We start from the raw sequence: 21,363 nt of genomic DNA, 5'->3' as shown, positions 1-21,363 counted from the left end.
CTCTTCCAAGTTCTTCGGATTCCTTTGTCCAGTGGTCAACTCTGCCTTTCCAAGCCAAAAAGCCTTGCCTTTTATGCAGGTTTCTCCCATTCATTCCAGCCTAGTTGTCAGTCACCCAGCTGGGTGGCTGTCCTTGCCGGACAGCCAGCCAGCCGGCCAATCACCTAAGAGTGCATTTCTGTCTCCTAGGAGACTAACCACAGGGAGTTTCAGGCACCCCCCTCGCTTCCTGCCTCTGCCAGACTCCCTGGAGCCAGAGGTGGGCTTCACCCGTGACTCCCACCAAAGACAAAACGTACAAAGGGACAAAACATGCTTTGGCGCGCAGAGTAAATCTCAAGAAGGACCTTTCCACAAAGAAATGGCGAAAAAAGAAGACAGTGGCCATTTTTGACAGAAATTGCACCCTTAGGTGCTTTACTGCAGCAGCGAACGCAGCCTGTGGTAAATGTACACCACGTTAGTTAAAAGTAAACCACTGCCACCAGCCATTCATCGAGGAAAGGGTGACATAAAAATGTTACATGAGAAACGAGACAAAGGGGATACGAAGTAACCCCTCCAGCATCCTATTGTAAGATAGTGTGTGCTGGGTCTAGAAAGTTACAAATGTAAGTAAAGTCAATTTCACTTTACTGCTCTTGGAAACCGTAGTTTATCCAAGAGAAGGTATTTAAACCTTTGGGAAATCTGAAAGACTTCCCTGCGACTTCCAATTTGTCTCAGATGGATAGCTCACGGGCAACGTGCTTGCCTTGGAAGTAAGACACTGAGCAACACCAGTTCGATCCCCGGATCAGTGCTTAGAAACCTGGGTATTAAGCACGTTATAAATAAGGTGCTGTGTGACACAATGTAAAAGATGATGCCTATGGAATTTGTCAGACTCCACAACCAAAGGAAACCGTGTTCAAATCACTGACTCTCCCTACCATTCTAATGTCTCATCTGTAAAATGTATGTATAAAATGTATAAACCGTATAACTTCATCATGTAACCATTACCTTAACCTTGCGCCCAGATACCCCTGGGTCAGGCGCGCTCTTTAAATAAAATAAACAAACATGAGATTGTGGGGAAAAGGGTCTTCTCTCTCCAGGTTAAAAATTCAAGTCCTCAAAATCCAGCAAAGATGCTGGGGGTCTCTAAGGTAGAGAGAAATTAGCACATTTCTGAGAATTCTCCCTAATAATCAGGCCTTGCAAATTCTTCAAAATCAATGGACCTGCAGGTCTAGTTACTTAGATTACCTTCGACCACAAAAAATGCACTTGCCTCATTGTTAAAATGTACCGGTACTTTCTGTTAAAGGGTGCATTTCACCATAAGCAAATTTCATATTTTTTTTAAATTATTTGGTTAACAAAGTAACCTTTAAAAAAGCATAAAAGAAGAAACATGCACATATTTCATTTAGAATACAGAGTACGAGTTAAGGATTCATTTGGAATACAGCATATAAGGCACAAGAAAACAAATATGTAGGTTAAAACTGTGGAACTAGGTATAGGGTTGAATAAGGTGGCCAAACTAAGACGTGCGCCTCGCCTCTAGTGATCTACAATGCAGCAATATATGGTGTAAGGTCTCCACCTCTTCGGGCAGGGAACAGAAACAACATAATTTCAAATCTCTCAGAACTTTATTCCAGGAACCCACAATGTCTTTAGTGTGGACCAAATTCATTCTTAACCTCCTCACCCTTGACTGCCATGATCTACTGGGTGACCTGTTCAAGTATTCCGGACAAATTCCCACTGGTCTAACATCAATCAGCAAGTCAGCGTACAGGTGATATGATCTGACTTTACCGATTGTGTCAATTCAATCCCATTCTCTGAGACTCCTTTTCAATTCAGTTGGGTTATGACACACTGTGTCTTTCCAAATACTGTACCTCTCACAAATCAGAGAACACTGTTTCCCAGATCTGTAAGGCAATCCAGGGCTACTTATGTAGCAATTGTTTTAACAGCCAACAGATTGAGCCCTCCTTAGCACAGAAAATGTTTTTCAACAGTGAGCTGTTCCTCCAATTTAGGTAAAATTGAATGGAGGACAGGCCCAGCTCATAGCGGATGACTGCTGCCGGAAAACTGTTAGGTAGGTGTAATACTTTCCTCCAGAACATACCCTCCAGAGTGTCACAATCCAATAAAGTAGTGGGGCCCCAGTTCTCTTCCCCCCCCCCCCCAATAGGTTATAGATGGTTATAGGCCTTGGTTTTATAGAATTTTAGAACTGGGCTCAAAGAAAAATGTCAAAACGTCCGATTGGTCCGCAACCAGCATCCGTTGCACCTTGCCCAAGATGGCCCTCGTCCTTTCCTCCGACGGAGAGGCCAGAAGCGCCACTGTGTCGAGTTTCGCTCCCAGAAACAGTGCGTCTTGCGCGGGCACCAGGTGGGACTTGGCGTAGTTTATGAAGAATCCCAGGTCCGTGAGTAGTTGGACGGTCCTCGCCGTGTGCTCCGCGGCGAGCTCCTTTGTCTTTGCTCGGATGAGCCAATCGTCCAGGTAGGGGTAGACGTGGACCCCCTCTAGGCGCAGCCGCGCCGCCACCGGTGCGAGACACTTGGTGAACACCCTGGGTGCCGACCTCAATCCGAAGGGAAGGGCTCTGAACTGGTAGCGACGTCCTTGGACCACGAATCTGAGAAACTTTCGGTGTCCCTTTAGGATGGGGATATGGAAGTAGGCATCCTCCAAATCCAACGACGACAGGAAATCGCCCTCCTCCAGTTGACCCAGGACGTGCTGGAGGGTGACCATCCGGAACTTCTGTGCCTTGATGAATTTGTTCCGTCGTAGGTCCAGGATGGGACGCCATCCTCCTGTCTTCTTATCACGAGGAAGTATCTTGAGTAAACTCCGGAGCCCCGAAGCCTCTTTGGGACGAGCTCGATGGCGCCTTTCTTGAGCATCGCCTTTACCTCCAAGAGAAGTTGAGGGACGTGATGTTCCTTCCTTGCCACGGGGGGGGGACGCGCGGGCACTTCTTTAGAAACTCGAGCGCGTGACCCTGGGCCAGGGCGTCGAGCACCCAACGGTCGGTGGAGATGGACTCCCACACGCTGACAAAGTTCGCCAGCCGGCCTCCAACCGGGGTGCTTCGGTGGGGGCCCAACCCCACGGCCGGTTCAGTCCTGCTTCGACGAGGCTTTGCCGCCTTGTCCTCCTTGGCGACGACGGCGGGGTCCGCCCGACTTGCCTCGTCCCCTGTAGGCTTCCTGTGACGACGAACGGGCCGCTTGACAATAGGTGGAAAAACCGCCGCCAGAACCTTTGGAGGCACCCTGCTTGCCTCCGCCGCTCCGAAAGGGCGGCCGTCGTTGCTGGAGAACACCAAGAATCCGGGCCGTCTCCGTGTCCGTCTTGATGGCTTGTAGGGAATCGTCCACTGTTTTCCTAAACAGGTTGCTCCCGTCGAACGGCATGTCCAAGACTCTGGCCTGCACGTCCTGACGGAAGTCAGTTGCCTTGAGCCATCCACGCCGTCTCACGTCGTTGCCCAACTGGCGAAATCCAGTGTCAGCGATGTCCGTCGCTATTGTAATGGCGTGGTCCGATGCCACTTCTCCTTCTTGCAAGATCTCTAGGGCCTCCGCCCTCTTGTCGTCTGGTAGGAAATCCAGCAGGGGGGCGATTTTGTACCACAACTCCCTGTTGTAGCGGGCTACGATAGCCAAGGCATTAGCAGCCTTAATCGTCGTCGCTGCCGATGAGATGACTCTGCGTCCCATCGTGTCCAACTTCTTTCCCTCGCCGTCCGGCAGGGAGGTTGACGTAGATGCCGAGCCCCCCCCCCCAGCTTTCTTCCTGGCCGCCGTGGAGACTACCGAGTCCGGGGTCGGCTGTGCCCGAAGGCACAAGGGGGCCGCGTCCGGGACCCGGTACTTCTTCTCGTACCGATCCCTTCTCGCAGGCGTTGTGGATGGGTTCTTGAGGAGGGCGAGACCCTCATCCCAGATATCGTCCAGTAGAGGTACAGCGAGGACCGTCTTCCTCTTGGTCTCGCGCCGTTGATAAAGGAAACCTTCCTTCTCTTCCGGGCAGAGTTGGAAAAGCTCGGATGCCCTGGCGATCATGGCATGAAACGATCCAATCTCGTCGGGCGGGGAAGCCCGGGGAGGAGGTGACGACGGGAGATCCTCGTCGTAAACCTCGTCATCTGTGCCCGTCGCGGCCGTGTCGGTCCCTGTATCATCCCCACGGGTCGTGGACGGGGAGAAGGGCTGAGCAGGGCGCGATGGTTGAAAAGGAGGTGGAGGATGAATCCGAATCCTTCTCTTAGGAGGAGGGCTCCAGAAGGGCCTGGCTCTGGGTCCCCCATCGGGAGAGGTTCCTCCGTTGGTGGTAACGGCAATCTCGTCCTTATCTCCGAGCATAAGGACTGTATAGCCAACAAAATGGCCGCCGAGTTGTCTTGCGGCACTGGTTGAGGGGAGTCAGACGGGCGGTCAGGAGCCCCGTCGGCACCCTCGACGTTCTCGTCGTCTCCTACGTCGGGGTCCCTCCCGACGGGCTGGTCCTCTTCCACGCCAACGCCGTGGCTTAAGACTTCGATCAGCTCCTCCTCAGAGGTTGAGGCCGAATCCACGACGACCTCCTGCCCCCCCTTTTTCTTCTCCGTGTCAGGTTTCACGGGGGTCCTGTCGATGGGCATGAAAGAGGACTCCCTCCGTGGTGGTAGGGAGAGACTCTGGGCCCCGAGGTCGCCACCACTGGTGTAGCCTCCACAGGCTGAGCCAGGGCCGCCGCGACTGTCTCGATAGAGGCCTTGGCTGGATGGATTAAGGCTTTCACCACCTTAGGTGCGCTCACCGCCTTCTCCTTGGGGGGAGGGTCACCGCCTCGCTCCCCCTCCGATGGGGCCTTCGAGCTCGACCGGGGTCTCTCCAGGAGCTTCGCCGGGTGCTCGGCCTTCCTCTTACCCGAGCCAGAGCGTTGGCTCGTGGTTGATGGCGCCGGGGAGGATGGTGCCCGTAGAGCCCGACTGTTCGGCGCTCCCGGTGCCAGCGGACTGCGGTGCTTGGCCTTCTGTTGGCGCCCCGTCACTGGGGCGCCCTCAAAGGTCCTAGAAGACCGCTCGGACGACTTCTTCTCGCCTGACGGGCTCTTCCCTTCCAAGCAGTTGGCGAGACGCAGATGGCGGTCCTTCATTGTCCGCTCCGACATATTGCCGCAAAACGCACAGTCCTTCTCCACGTGCGTCTTGTCCTCATGCAGGCAGTAGAGGCAAAGGGAGTGTTCGTCCTCCTTAAAGACATTCTGAAGCTGGCATCCAGGGCAGACCCTGAACAGCTTTCCGGGCGTCGAGCTTCCCTTCTCCTGGGCCATGATTGAGATGGGCCTGAGAAACTTCTGGAGTCCTCCAAAAGCATGGCTCGACAAAATCTTCACCCTTGAGGGGTGTAGAAGAATCCGACACGGGTCCACGTTGATCGGATAAAGAAACGGTGGAGCTTGAGGCTCTTTTGACCGAAAAAGAGAAAATTTTCCTAAGAAAAAGCGCAAAAAAGCACTAAAGCTCGAGAGCAATAGCACGAGGATCCCAACACTTGAACGTGCGGTAAAAATCTGAAGATGGCTGCCAGAGGCGGGACTTAGGGAGATGGCAGTCATTTGCTGTGGTCAGTATGTCGCAGAGATCAGTGATTGGTAACTACTACGAAAGACAGATCAGAAACGAAACTGATACTGATTTTTCTTTACCGAGGATTCCCAGCCTGACGACGGGGAATATTCATGAGCATGTGAATCCATGCCAGACCCATGCTGGAGAACAACAGTTACAGGTAAGTAACTTGTTCCTCATCTGCTATCCAAAAGAGGGGTAGTGCCCTGGTTGCAAGGTCTGATGTAGAAGATGAGGAAGACAAACTTGGACCCACATCAGTCTGCCCCACAGAGAACCCCTTGGACAAAATAAAGATTCAATTTCTGGCTTTGGCTCTTTGCCTAAACTCTTACCGACCAGAATGTCGCTGTGCATGCACCCCATGTCTTGAACAAACGGTTATCCTTTCTCCTGATTGTATGCCCACCCCGCTGTACTGTTATGCCCCTTGTATGAATCAAGCTGGTACATAAATGTAACTAGTCTGCAACAGCGCCCTGGTGCCCGAGGGTTTAGGCGCTTTACAAATGAAAAAAATAAATACATTTCCTTATGGTAGAGATGGAATCCTTCATGGAATTGTGTGATAGATTCCCAAAAAAGAGGACGGGGAATAGGGCCCAGAACACAGACGAAGTAGAACCCTTTACCACATCCTCTACCACAGAGGACCAGGTTGTGTACGAGGACCATTTAAGGCAAGCAGCTACAACATTTAACATTCAATCGGAAGAGCCCCAAGAGTAGACAGACATTTTTGAGGATGTTCTCAAAGAAAGGTAGTTAGTCTCTCAATCCATACCCTGACTCTAAAGTATACTTAAAAGAATCACTCCATCCTTGGCAAACCTGGTACAAACTAAACCAGTTAGCCCAAGGATAGCAAAGAATTACAGGCCATCACCTAGCAACCACTATACATAAGGGGCCAGCAAAGTGTCGACTCTTTAGTAGTTAACACAACAAGGAAGAGGGCCAGAGCATGCCTTTCAACCAGTGAATACCCCCTGACAAGGAAAGTAAAAAAGGTATTCTTTCGGAAGGAGAATGTCCACTTGCGCATCCCACGAGATTAGAATTGCCAACGACACTGCACTCGTGGCAAGATAGTCCAGGGGCCAATGGGATGAAATAGAACCGCTTCCCAATCTGGTTGCTGGGCCCACCAAATAAGAAATATTGAAGATCATAACCGAGGGTAAGAACTCCAGAAATGTGGCAATTTAAAACACTATGACTCTGCATAAACCCGCTGGAAGGATTATTGCTAAAAAGAGCACAACACTTCAAAAAGCATAGGCCAAATATCAGGTAGATCCCTCCAACAGAGGGAATCGTTCTGAGGCAGGTAGCCCTTTCAAGCCCAGCCATACAACCAGACACAGGGGCATTCAAACATATATTTGTATTTATTTTTATTTATGTAGCGCTTTAATCCAAAGTGCTTTACAAGAGGAACAAGTAAATACAACAAGCAATACATGACAATGTATCTAAACCAGAAAACAGTACAAAGAACAATTTACATTATTGATGAGGTTAAGCACAAATGGAGAGGGACCAAAGTGAGAGTGGGTAGGAGTCGTCGGTGGAGGTGGCTTCAGTAGTGAGAGAGGAAGCAAAGAGTGCTAGGTGGGAGATTGGAAGAGATAGGATTTTAGAGAAGTGCGAAATATACATTAAGGTACTGAGTTTCCAAATCACCTACACTTGGAAAACAAATGAATACTCAGACATGCGACATTCCCGCAGAGGACGAGCACGTGGCAGAGGGAAAGCCTCTAGAGGTACAACCCCGCTGCAAAATGACTGCCCAGTAGTGGCCCCCACCCATGCAACTCCAGTAGGAGGTTGCATAACATCTTGTATCCACAGATGGGAGGGGATAACCTCAGACAAGTGGGTACTAAGCACAGTGAAAGAGGGTTACTGCATCAAGTTTTTAACAAAACCACAGGATTAACAACCCAGGTCGAGGACAATACCACAGGAACATCTAAATATCGTGCGGGAAGAGATCCAGGCGCTCATCCTAAAGGGAGCAATAGAAAAAGTATCAAGGAAACAGATAAACACATGAATGTACTCAGTTTATCTTCTGGTACCCAAAAAGGGCAAAACTATAAGGCCAGTGCTACATCTAAGACCTGCAAACAAATTAATAACACCCCAATAATTCAGGCCTCTTGAAAGGGTGATTTTTCATCACGTTAGATTTAAAAGATGCAAACGTTCATATTGCAATGTTCCAAGAACATCGAAAGTACCCCAGATTCAAGATACTAACAAATTACCATTTAATAGCAGCCAGTCTTCGTGCCTAGAAGACTTGAGGGTAGCCTCTCCATAATGCCTATAACAATCTACAGTTTCCCCCCACAGACAATCAGATGACACAGCAACATCAAACATAAGCTCCATCCAAGCTCTAGCCACGTATAAACACAACACTTTTCCATCCACACATTAGAATTCAGCTATGATTTACGACAAAATCCGTTCTAGCCGGACACTTGGCTTTTAAACCTACGTACACCAAACCTGCCGCAACAACTCTGCCATTGGGATACAGCGACATCCTACGACAAAATTCGGAACAGCTGAACACACAAGTCTCTTGCACGTGACCTCCCTCCGCACCCTCCCACATGTCTGACCTCTTGGGTTGCTTGCAGAAGTCTGGCCAGCCCACCTAACTCCTTATCCTGACCAGAATGCACAGCCGTGCCCTAAACCATACTCTGGACAGCAGTCCCCGAGGGAGTTCCCACGACAAGCGCATTGAGACTATAATAATTATAAAAGGTGCTATACAAATGACAAATGCAATACAATTCAAAATTCTTCCTTTTGGAATTGCATCAGCACCTCGTGGATTCACCAAGGTGCTAGCAGTGGTTGCGGCTCATCTACACCGCAAGGCAATCTCCTAGATGATTGGTTAATAACGTGGAGGGATGCACAGCAGTGTCTAGCGTTTACGCAGCCCTACAGGTAAGGTGTGTATCGGCCACTTTTACTCACTAAATATTGGCAAATACTCTTTCACCGCCCCAATCCTCCAAAATAGATTTGGGAGTAAAAATACAACAAAAACTAGGAAAACGACATGTAGAATCCTGCACCCCTGCTTTCACCCTCACAACTCCATGGATATGTTTGGACTAGTAGTGCACATAGTGCCACAGGAAGAAACTACTATTTTAACTTCATGATTGAAAGAAGTAAACGCATATCTTTTAATATGCATGAATAACTAGAATTAAAAAAATTACAAAAACATTTCAATTTTTTAGTTAAAACATTTTTCTCGCTTATAAAATATTCTCATTGGGAATTGGACTTACTCCCTAAAAATGTTATTCTCCACTTTAAAAAAATAGGCAGTAAAATACTCCCATGTCCAAATTTTATCTGGAGCTTTGCGCACACTGTAAACCTACTTCACAGCCTAGGCTTCTCGATCAACTAGAAGAAGTCGAGCCTCACTCCATGCAGAGTAAAGGTGTTACTAGAAGCAGTCTTAAATACTCACACAGCTACAACATACCCAACACCGGAAAGAGTGCAGGCTTTACAATCACTCATCCCTCTGTTCAAGACTGGTCAAAAGATATCAAAGTTTATGAAGCTCCTAGGAATGATGGCATCATGCATATTTATAATTCCCCACAGACGCCTCAGCATGCTAACAATGCAGCAGTGGCTAGTGTAGCAATGGTCAAAGACCGGCCATTGAGACGATCTAGTTGTAGTCTCGCCAATAGTAAACGGAAGTCTTCTATAGTGGTCAGTCACAAATATGAGCATAGGAAGACCCTTCATTTCACCATGGCCAAAAATCCCAATAACAGACTCATCACTGGCAGGGTGGGGAGCACACTGCCTACACCTCATGGCTTAAGGAAATTGGACAACAAAGCAGAAGCTCTCATCTTTGTGAAAGTGTGCAGGCAACCTTCCGTGGAATGCAAACACCATCTGTAAATGAGTTTTTTAAGTCATTTCTGATCGTAATTGACATCCCTCTCCTTCACAAAAACACGCATATTCCACCATGTAGGTCTACCATATAGTCTGTGTTGAATGCAACTCATACCAGCATGTTGTTCGAAAATGGGTTGACATGTCTCAAATGGTGGGATTGAGCTTTAAATTTACTACAATGTCGGAGGGAAGGTAGACATTGTATCTTTGATTGTTTTAGGATGTCCTGCTTCATAAACACAATAGCTTTAATAGTATTGGCAGGAAATAAGGGAGCACTGGTGAGTACTGGGATTGTTAAGGATTGGAGGTATTAAGACAGCCAAGTGTGATCAAGTTTTCGGAAGTCTGACAGCGATGGGAATTATTTTAATAATGCTGGTTTGCAATGCAAAACTTACATCAACATGTATTTCTTTTTTTCTCTTCCCTCCCCCCAACCCCTTTCAGGCCTCTGTTTACTACCGGCGTTTACCTTGTACCTGATAATTTCCAGCAGAGGAACATTCATCTGATACAGTCTATTAAGGAGTTTCTTCAGAGCGATGAGTCTAAATTCAATGAGTTCAAAACACACTCTGGGAAGTTCAGACAGGTAGCTCATGCATGTCACCCAAGTTAGGGGGGGTTGTGTGTGTGTGTGTGTGTGTGTGTGTGTGTGTGTGTGTGTGTACGCCTGCGTGTGTGTGTGTGTGTACGCCTGCGTGTGTGTGTGTGTACGCCTGCCTGTGTGTCAAACATGTCATGTCAGATGTATCCTTGTGATTTGATGTGCGTTTATAACGCTTGCACACAGCTTCAACTTGGCTTTTGTGATTCGTGTTTTGAACATTGTGTGCTACATGAATGTGTCTTCAGGATGCTTATAAAGCAATTTGGATTTAGTTGTGCTTATGTAATCAGTTCTGGCAGAAAGGTCTTTGGTGCCCAGGGCCATCAGTGACCTTGATGACGTTTTAAGAATGTTTTGTGTCCAGGTAGCATCTACGATTTAGCAAATTGTAGAATGTTTCCTGCTATGAACCATGTTCAAATGTTAGTCTCCAGATATGAGTCCGATTTTTTTTTTTTTTTTTTTTTTTTTTTTTTTGCCTTACTACTTTTACAGTCCCCGCATAAATGCCATTTCGTCCTCCGACTGTGCCCCGATATGGAGTGTGGTTTGAGGACACGTTATCACTAGGATGTGAAGCCTATGACAATGGATTTCTTGGTATTACCATGTCCAAGGACAAGGCAAACACAAAGCTACATTTAAATGAGTATGTGGTTTCCCCATCACAGCGGTCTATGCAGTCACTATAGTTAACCATCCCAGTAGAGAAGCAATCTTCCATTAGAATGTCTGTGTTTGGGGGAATGGGACACTTGTGTTGGGGGCAATGGGTGGTCTAACCAAGAATGGCCTTGTGCGGATCCTCAACCCGGTTTGCACGTATCGGGCCATAGACTCCAAAGCACAAACCCCACTGCCATGGAATGTCTCAGAGCTTGCATTCCACCACACACAGTTTTAAAGTGATATATGTCCTGCATTCCAAAAACATAAAGGAAAATTATTTTCTAAAACAGCATTCCCTTTCTTTAATGATGCTGCTGAGGATGGAACGCCCTCCCTCGTTCTTGTCCTCTGTAATAGGTTGATTCCACATTTTTCTTGTTCGCTGCTCAGAAAAAGACCTTCACCCCAATGGGGAGCTCAGAGGAACTAGGGAAGGGAACCCAATGGTAATTAAAGTTAGAAGGGTTCTGTGACTAATCCAAGGAATGTCTCTTCACCCCAAAGGGCAGACACCATCTCTAGGACGAGGGAGGTGAGCCTGCTATGCAATACTCTGCCTAGGAGTCGGAGCAAGTGGGATGCCCAAGTCGAGGTCCCATCCTACCTACCAAAATCCCAATGCTTGTTGGTTATCTGGGACATGAAGCTGATAATGTACAAGGCCCCTTTAAAGCGGATGGCTGGGTTACTGACCTGTACCCAATTCCACCTCCTGGAAAAACTGCTAACCGATGTAGTTCTCCCCTTTCCAGGGAGGAACTTTAAGACCAGCAGCAAACCAGCCAGGGGAGAGAACATGGAAAGCCGGCCTGCACCGAGACACACAGAAGGGAAGCAGTCTGTCCAACAAAGGAAGGAAAGCAACGCAGAGGACTTGGTGGGTGGAGAACAAAGGCTTTGCAAGGGGCCTGGCCACTTCGGCGATGGCAATGACCCCGACCATGGAGGGGCCGCTGAGGCAGGAAGCCCGCCACCAAGTAACCAGAAGATCCAGTTTCCTGTCGCCTGAACACCGAAGTCCTGAATGGGAGGAAGAAGTGCTGCAGAGGGACCGTGCAGACAAGAGGACATCAAGGCATGGGACGGCAATGCCAGTGCCAAGCCCTGCCTTGGGAGTGAAGGTATGTGGTAAAAGAGGGGCACTGGTTGGAGGGTGGTGAGCCAAGCCCATTGCCCACTTGGGGCGGAGAAAGTGGAGAAAAGATCTGCATTGCATAGGGCTAACCAAGCCTGTAGCCCAAACGGGATGAGAAACTAAAAACCTACGGAGGGGTGAAGAAACCATATTACATAGCAGTGGATCCAAACCATATCCCACCGGGGCTGATTAGACAGATATCCCTGAAGGGGGTTACCGATGGAAACTATACTGCAGGGCTGAGCAGGCCCAGAACCTAAGGCTACAGGTTGGAACAAACTCTGAGCCACAGAGGGAGCTTTTGTGGTTCTCTTGTGAATATCGACTCTTAGGTAAGAATTGATGTAGTAACCCTGTGGGAGACTACACAACCCTTGTCCTCTTGGTATTAGGTAACTCACCTATTGGTTTAGGTCTGTACTACACAAGTTGGTAGAGTGCCTGAGCAGCCAGACTTGTCTCAAGAGGGGTAAATGTGAGCTGTAGCCTCAAAATCCACAAATACAAGTATCCAAATAACACTTGCCCTCAAGGTTTTCTAGTAAAATAATTAAACAATCAGTTCTAAATGAGCATTTTTTAAAAAGGGCAATGTGCAACAATCAAGATACGCTTCGAAATACTTTCTCATAATCAAGTCAATCAAGTAGATGCTCTTTAGAGATGCTTCATACACACTTCCTACACCCTAGGGTGACTTCACTAACTAGGACAGTATTGGCATTTATATATTACTTTTTTTCTTGGTAAATTCTGAGGCTGGCAGAAAGAAAAGGTTAAAGGAAGGAAAAAGGTTAAACAGGTTCTCTGGGCATGTGAGCACTTTTAAATCTTGCAATGAAGTCTAGATGACCTCTGCCAGCAATATTAGTTAGATACCAATGTATCACTTATGAGGGACAGTAAGAATCAGTCAATGGAATAGAAGAGTCTGCGGGGAGCCAGGACAGCCAAAGTCAATTGGAGCAAAGTCTATGGAGCTGAAGCACTTCTCAGATAGTAAAACATCTTGCACAAAGTGGAGGGTTTGAAGAAAATCACTGTTGAGCCACAAGCTGTTACATTTGTGAAAGTTAGAGCTACAATGAACTCTAGCTAATGCAAATCTCAACTGCGAAGAGCAAGCTACACTACAGACAGAGGTAAGTACCCCCAGGTCAGAACAGTACCTTTGGTTAGAAGACGAGGATCCAGCTGGCTTCTGTCTGGTTGCAGTGATGCAAATCCTGTGTTCCTGGGCATCGGTCGTGGGGACAAGAGGGAGGGTGTCTGGAGGGCTCCTGCACAGCAATTCAAAGGTCGGCGGCAACTACGGGTGTTCTTCGGATCAGCAGCACTTCGCGGATCTTGGACACCGGTTGGGCTTCCTCCACTTCCTGAGTCCAGCACTCTGGTGAGGTGGCTCGAGCTTGGGTCGTCCTGCTTCGGGAGGGTCCTCTGGATTTTCCTGGAGCTTTTGGCTGGCTTACAGACGTTGCACTCTACTACAGATTTCGCGACCCCTAGCACTCTGTTCCAGCAGCAGCAAAGAAGTACAGCGAGTTGGGGGAAGTTCTTCCAGCAAAGTTTGTATCTGGGTTTGTTGGTCCCACTAACCCAAGGGAAGAAGTTGTCCTTTCCGGAGCTTCTCTTGATAATTAGGAAAAGGAGTTTCAGCACAGCAGCAGAGCTTCACTGGGCTGCTCAACGGTACAGGAGGATGCAGCGAGCTTCTCTTCACAATTCCTTCGTCGGATGGTTCTTCCAGTGGTCAATTCTGTCTTCAGTCTAAGAATTTATTGATTGATATTTTATTTCTATCACGCTCGTACACAAGTGTTTCAGAGCGCGACAAGGCAAGGGAGGGGAACAGGGGAGAACAAAACAGTGATCTTACTAGGCCCAGTGACATTGAGGACGCGCAAGTGCATGGGAGAGGGGGGAGGGGAAAAGTGCATGGAAGGGGGGAGAGGTGGAAAGTGTGAGGCAGAGGAGAAACAGATAAATAACAATAAATAAATAATAAAGGCAACAAACGGTGGTAATGCAGCCAGCAATTTGCAAGTGCTAGGTTTAAGGCAGCAGACAGGATAGGTCCGATAAGTGCAGGAAGAAAAAGGGGGGAGGGCTGTATGGGTACAGATACAGACCCCAGTGCAAGGGGTGGCCCGGAGGCAGTGCGGGAGGGTGGCAGGATGAGCAGGTACCTGGGCCCAAAAGACAGAGGGTGGCCAGGTGCACGGTGCCAAGAGAGAACAGATCAGCAGGGGAGAGGGGGAGCGAAGGCAGAAGAAAAGAGGAAGGTCTTGAGGTGCTTCCGGAACGGGAGATGGTTCTCCTCATGTTTTAGAGTGGCAGGGAGGCTGTCCTCAGTCAAAGATAGAGATCTACCCCCAGCTCCTTTCTTAGAAAAATGACTGACTCTGAGTGAGTTGGAGGTAGAGGAGCGAAGAGCTCGAGAGGGGAGGTATTTGCGGAGGGATAGCTGAAGGTATTTTGGACCCAGGCCCCAGAAAGCTTTGTGGACAATGCAGAGGGTTTTGAATTTAATCCTTGCATCCACTGGGAGCCAGTGGAGAGATTTCAGAGCTGGAGAGATACGATCCCAGGGCTTGAGGCCAAGGACAAGTCCCGCAGTCCTGTTCTGGATTAGTTGCAAAGGGCGGAGAGTAGAGGCAGGTAGATTTAGAAAGAGGCTGTTACAATAGTCCAAGCTAGAGAGAACCAGAGCTTGAGATACCATGAGCTTCTGGGGGAAGGAGCGGAAAGGCAGAGTACCTCTGAGGAGGTGCAGTTGGAAATTTGACTTTTTAGAGACCTCGGAGATGTGGGCGGAGAAGGAAAGGGTGGAGTCAAAGATGACCCCGAGGTTCTCAGCCTCGCAGGTGGGGGTAGGAGGAGGGCCAAGGGAGGCCGGCCAGAGAGTGAGGGGAAAGGATGGTGAAGGTGTGCCGATGAGGAGGATCTCCGTCTTGCTGGCATTCAGACAAAGATCATTGGCGGCACACTAATCTTGAATGGCAGTTAGGCAATCAGAGATGGGAGAGATGTCGGCAGAGGGCAGCCTGAAAATGAGTCGAGTGTCGTCAGCGTAGCACTGGAAATTTGAGCAGAAAATGGCAATGCAGTGGGCAAGAGTTGCCAGGTATTGGTTGAAAAGCCAGGGCAAGAGGTTAGACCCCTGAGGAACACCACAGGTAGAGAGGAAGATAGATGAAAGAAGGACCCAAGTTGGACCTGGGAGGGTCGATCTGAGAGGAAAGAGGTCAGCCAGGCCAGAGCCTGATCAGTGATACCCAGATTTTCACAGACGGTTGAGCAGGATGGTGTGGTTGACCGTGTCGAAGGCAGAAGAGAGATCGAGGAGGATGAGGACAGAGGGAATATTAGAGTCAAGGTTGGTGAGCAGATCTTCACGGATGTTTAGGAGAGCAGTTTCCGTGCTTCTGGCAGCTCTGAAGCCAGACTGGTGGTCATGGAGACAGCCAACAGAATTGGAATGAAGGTTAAGCTGAGAGATGGCCAACTTTTCCAGGAGATTGCCAAGAAAGGGAGTAATGGAAATTGGGCGATAGTTAGATGGACAAGAAGGATCAGCTGTGGGTTTCTTGAGAAGAGGATGCACAAAGGAGTGCTTTAGAGGGGAGGGGAAGGATCCAGAGGCAAAGGAGTTGTTGCAAAAATCGGCAAGGGCCGGAGCGAGGGTGTCAATGTGGTCCTTGATGGTTTTAGAGGAACGGGGATGAACCTGTTTTGAAGAGGCTTTCATAGATCTGACTTGTCTAGCAACCTCGTCAGGATTGAAAAGAGGAAAGGAGGAGAAGGATGGTTTGAGGGTGGCTAAAGGAGGGCCAGCAAGCACAGATGGAGAGGGAAGAGGAGTGTGGGTGGAGAGGGTGGACAGGATGTCCTGGGTTTTTGAAATTAAGTGAGAGGCAAGGGCACTGCAAAGAGCCTGGGAGGCAACCGGGAGGGGTAGAGACTGCAGCAGGGTTGGCCAGCTCCTTGCAGATTTTAAAGAGTTCAGCCGAGTTGTTAGATGCCGCAGAGACACGAGCTTGAATGTGAACTCTCTTCTTGGTGAGGACAGAGTCGGTATTACCTTTGTAGCAGGCGACAGGCACGTTTGTCAGAGGATGAACAGGAAGTCCTCCATTTCCTCTCAGCTGCCCTACACTTGCGTTTAAGTGTAGCTAGGTCAGAGTCATACCAGGAATTGCACTTGGCTTTGGACTTCAAACGGATCCTCATGACAGGGGCAAGGACATAAAGCGTATCAGAAATTGAAGAGTAGAGCAGAGACAGGGCTGTATCAGGATGCGAGACAGCCAAAGGTGGAGGGGGGCGGGGGGGGGGGGAGAAAGTGGCGGCACAAGCCTCAACTGACACACGCTTCATGGGCCGGATGTCCGCAAAGGTAGGTGGCATTGTAGAGGTAGGCTTGGTTTGGGGGGGAAGAGAGGGAGAGATGAGATGAGAGGAGGGAGTGATGGATCCAGGAGAGAGGAGTGGTCAGAGGGATGGAGAGGTCAGAGGCGATCAAGACATCGAGTGTGTGCCCTGCAGAGTGAGTCGGGCCAGAGGGAAGGATGGACAGGGAGAGGGAGTCGCAGAGGTCACGGAAGAGTACAGAGGAGAGGAGCAAGGAGAGTCTAAATGTATATTTAGGTCACCGAGGAGGAGGAGTTGAGTGGTAGAGGTCAGGAGGGAGGAGCAGAGGTCTGCCCACTCAGAGAGAAATGAGGTGATTTGACCAGGATGCCGGCAGATGGTAACCACAGTAAGAGAATGGGTAGGCGAGAGAGAAAGCCTACAGACAAGGCATTCAAAAGAGATGTAGGTCTGAGTGGGAATGATAGAGGCAGGAATCCTCTCAGGAAAGATCAGGAGTACCCCCCCCCACCGGACCAGGAGGATCTGGGTGCTGAGAGGATCTTGTAGCCATCAGGGAGGAGAGTGTCAAAGCTCGTAACAGAGCTGGCCGTGAACCATGTCTCAGTAAGACCAAGGACATCAAGGTCTAGTTCTTCAAGGAGGTGGGGAGGTGGCAAATGTCAGAGGAGTGTTTGACGGCAGAGTGAGAGTTGAGAGTGGCAATATGAAGAAGGTTGCCAGCCTTAAAGACCTTCCGGGGAGGGGTACATATCAGAGGTACGCCCTGCGGAGGAGAAAGAGCCCTAGGAGAGGAGGAGGAGGAGGAGGAGGAGGAGAGAGAGGGCAAGGTAGCCAAGGGGGGGGGGGACAGCAGGAGATGAGAGGAAATTGATGAGGCGAGGGAAGCGCCTATCAAAGAGGAGGAGATTGGCCTGAGGGCCTTGGACCATGACAGTGCCATTTAGGTAGACATTAATGATGACTTTAGAGGAGTCGAAGGAAGCCATGAGAACTTCCCAGCGAGTGCCACCATTAATGGGAGAGGAGGAGATAGGGCAGAGCACAGAGACCATGAGGAGTCCATAGATCTGGCGAAGGAACGACAGAGGATGTTAAGGGTCTGTCTGGCGGAAGCATCGGAGTAGGTGTCGGCGATAGGAAGACCAGGAATCGAGGCCAAGATATCCTTTTTGAACTTCTTCCTACCAGACTTGGTGAGAAGGGAAGGATAGTCAATGGAGAAGCAGTTGGAGAAGATGGGAGAAACAGAGTGCCATTGGGGTGGAAGTAAGGAGAGGATGGAGATACTGGGGGGGCTAAGGCAGGTAGGTGTGAGACAAAAGAGAGTGGTGAGGTCACTGGGCTGGCATGTTAAAGAGAAGAAACCGTATACAAGCAAAACACAGAGAATTTCGCAATGGGCAGCAAGATTTATGCAGGTTTCTCCCATTCATGCACAGCCTAGCTGTCACTCACACAGTAGGTCAGGACAGCCAGCCAATCAGGACTGGGGGCATTCAGGTAACCAAGGAGACAAAGGACAGGGGAGTTTCGGGCACCTCCTTCACTTCCTCTCATTCCAGACACACTGGACACAGAGGTGGGTTTCAGTATTTAAGCCCGCCAAAGGCAAAACGAACAAAAGGCTCAAACCTGGTTTGGCACGCAGGGTAAAACCCAAGATTGACCTCACAAGCAAGAAATGGCAAAGAAAGATCGTGGCCATGTTGCCACAATGGTCACCCATTGGTGCTATACTGCAGCTGAGGATTCAGCCTGCAGTAGAAAAGCACAATGGTAGCAAAATTAAACCACTGCCACCAGCCATTTAAAGTCGTGAGGGTAACATATAAAATATTTACATGAGCGAGTAAGGAAAGGGGCAACTACGTATCCCCCAGCACTCCACATAAGATGGTGTGTGCTGGACCTACAAAGAGGAAAGGTAAGTAGAGTCAATTTCACTTTACTATTCTTGGGAACTGTAGTTCATTCTTGGGAACTGTAGTTCACCCAAGAAAAGGTATTTAAACCGTATGAGAAATCTAAAGGATTTCTCTGTGACACTGCACTGAAGGTGCTGTGTGTCACCATACAGAAAGTAGATGCCTACGGAGTTGGTCAGACTCCAAAAACAAAGGACAGATAATCCAAATCCGATAATAAAAAATACATGAGCGAGTGAGAAAAGGGCTCACCCACTCCAAGGTTAAAATGAACAAGTCCTAAAGTCTAGCAAAAGAGCTTGGGGTCTCTAAGGTTGAAGGGAATTGGCACAGAATTGAGAATTCTCCTTAACATCGACCTACTCAGGTTACAAGAATACATGCCTGCAGAAGGGATAAATGGGACAATTATTTGATTACTAGACAAGAACATTGTTGTGTTTTGAGACCTTTTCTTTTGTTTTCTGGATTTTCTTTTACGACCAATCTACGAAGCCAGGAGCTCAAAGAAGGAATGAGAACATTGTTTGGGGGTGGGGGAAGGGGGGGGGGGTCAGATAACCAGCCACCTCTGATGTTCTAAAAGGGGAGTAACCAGTATGCTGAGTTAGAACTTGGCTTTCTTTCTCTTTTCCATTAATAGTGATAGGACAGAGATAGGTTCGTTTAGGTTTGACAGAGGACCGAGTTCGTTTTGTAAAGACGTCCTGGCGAGCACCCTTTTTGTTTTTCTACTGCAAGGTACTCTTAGAAGTAGGGTTTAGATTAGGTTTTGCTTTCAGTTTACTAATACACTACTGTTTTCAAACTTCCTCTTGTCCAACTCCTATGTTTGACTTACCACAGTTCACAGCTTTTTTTTAAAAAAAACTTTGGTTTAATTAACATTTTCATGGTATAACAAACCGGGACAAAGCATGATCAAAGAATAGATAATCGGTACGCCCAGCCCCTCCCTCCATTTAACCCCCCCCCCACCAAAATGAAAAAGAAAAAAGAAACAAAGAGGGGGAAAAAACAAAAGCAGATTTCAACTAGTGCTAAATAACTGGGAGACACTTTGTGCACATATGTAACCAGAGCTTGGAAGTGACTGTGGACGTTGAAGTATTCCATGACTGTTGTTCGATCACCGTTCCCCGTGCCGTGGGCATCCGCCCTCCTCCGAGCTCCTTGCTGTTCCACTCACCACCGCCTCCCCACCTCCCACCAGGCTTCAATGAACATCCCATCCCCAGGACTCCTGCACCCCATACAAGTTCGCTTGGAATGAGCCAGAGTCATTGTTTACCACTACTGTCAATTTGTCCATCTAGAACATCTGCTTCACCTTCTTTAGCCAGTCCTCCTTTGAGGGGGTCTCCGGACTCTTCCATTTCTGGGCCAAGGCCACCCTCCCCGCCCTTAGCATTGTTTCCCACATTCTGGGGTATATATATGTGTCCGTGTCTTCTGGGGGGAGACCCAGCAGCACCGTCAGGGGGTTCTGGGGGAGCAGTTCCTTTGAGACTTCTGCGATCCAACCCCTTACCCTCTCCCAGTACGCCTGTACCTTCGGGCAATGCCACCACATATGGCCCCTCGATCCGACCTGACCGCAGCCCCTTGGGCATTCGGGGACACTCCTGAAAACATTTTTGACAGCCTCACCGGGTCTCTGTGCCACCCCTGTAAGATTTTGAAGTTATGTTCCATATCTGCCGTGAACAAGTTTCCGTGGAATGCAATTTTAAATATCCTTGACCAGGCGTCCTCTGAGATCACCTCCCCTGCCAGATCGTTCCAATATGTTCGGAACCCCCTCCTCTCTGCCAAATTAATGGTGTTAAGAATCTTGTATATCCCAGACACCGCCCCCTTCCTTGAGGTCGCTGAATCAAGAAATTTCTCAAAAGGGGTCAGCTGCCTTTTTAAGTTTTGACCCCATGACTGATCACAGAGAATACCTTTCAGGCGGAGATATTCAAATATGGAGAGAGACCCCTGCCCAAGAGCGTCTCTTAACTCCTCATATGATAGGAATTCCCCTTCTTTGAATAGTTGGCCCGCCCATTCCATTCCCAAGTCGGACCAGGTCTGAGCCTTTTGGAACCCCCTGCTCCCCAGTTTGAGGGGGTGGCCCCAGAGTGAGGACATCGGGGACGGCCATGATCTCAAATGTGCCGTCTGGGGGCCCTCTTTCCAGATTGCCCAGAGGACCGCCAGTGTAGGGTGGGATTTAAGTCTACTCGGGATCGACCTATGTGGGGCCCACAGGAGGTCTCGAACTTTCATGGGGTGAGCATCCATGTCCTCCAGGTAAGACCAGTAAGTTCCGATCCCCTCCTTCATGTGCTCCAGGAGGACGCGCAATTGGGCTGCACAAAAGTACATTTGGAAGTCTGGAAACCCGAACCCTCCCTCCTTTCTCGGTAAGGTCAGGACCGCCTTCGCGGTCCTCGGGTTCTTGCCCTGCCATACAAACTCTCTCACCGCATTCTGTAACGTCCTAAAGGTGTGGTCTGGGACAGTAGTAGGGAGAGCAGTAAAGAGATAAAGTAAGCGCAGTAGTATGTTCATTTTTACCACTGTCATGCGGCAGTACCAGGACAGAACCATCGAGCCCCATCTCCTGAGGTCAGCGGAGATAGCGCCAGAACAGGATCATAATTGGCGGGGGCGTGGTTGGATAGGTCCCTGGTAAGGAGGACGCCCAGCTATCGGATAGAGGCCTTCCCCACTGTTATTCCATTGAGTCTGTCCAAGGGGCCCAAACCCGGGACACGTACCCTCATGGGGAGTAGAACTGATTTGGAAGTATTGATCTTTAATCCCGAGAAGCGCCCAAAAGCGGACATCAGAGACAGGAGAGGGGGGAGCGAAGAGCTTGGGTCCCCCAGATGGGCCAGAATATCGTCCGCAAACAGGGACAGTTTGAATTCTACTTCTCTCCTAATCCCCCGGATGTCCGGGTGTGCTCTTACTGCTATGGCCAGGGGCTCCATTGTTAGGACGTATATCAGGGGGGAAAGCGGCATCCCTGTCTCGTTCCCCGGGA

The 21,363-nt window shown here is 49.0% G+C and overlaps 1 protein-coding gene across 2 annotated transcripts in view; it reads left to right on the top strand.

Moving 5' to 3' along the window:
- Positions 1-21,363, top strand: part of ZNF598 (zinc finger protein 598, E3 ubiquitin ligase) — a 489,260-nt gene that overhangs the window by 441,266 nt on the left and 26,631 nt on the right. For both annotated transcript variants that reach the window (XM_069647319.1, XM_069647320.1), the window contains exon 11: positions 10,058-10,202. In XM_069647319.1, the coding sequence (XP_069503420.1) occupies positions 10,058-10,202 (145 nt within the window). The remainder of the gene's footprint in view (positions 1-10,057; positions 10,203-21,363) is intronic.

This window comes from Ambystoma mexicanum, chromosome 2q (assembly GCF_040938575.1).
Source record: "Ambystoma mexicanum isolate Mex_15411 chromosome 2q, UKY_AmexF1_1, whole genome shotgun sequence".
Taxonomy (NCBI): Eukaryota; Metazoa; Chordata; class Amphibia; order Caudata; family Ambystomatidae; genus Ambystoma; species Ambystoma mexicanum.
The sequence above is the reverse complement of the archived record's forward strand: the minus strand, read 5'-3'. Positions and strand labels throughout refer to the sequence as shown.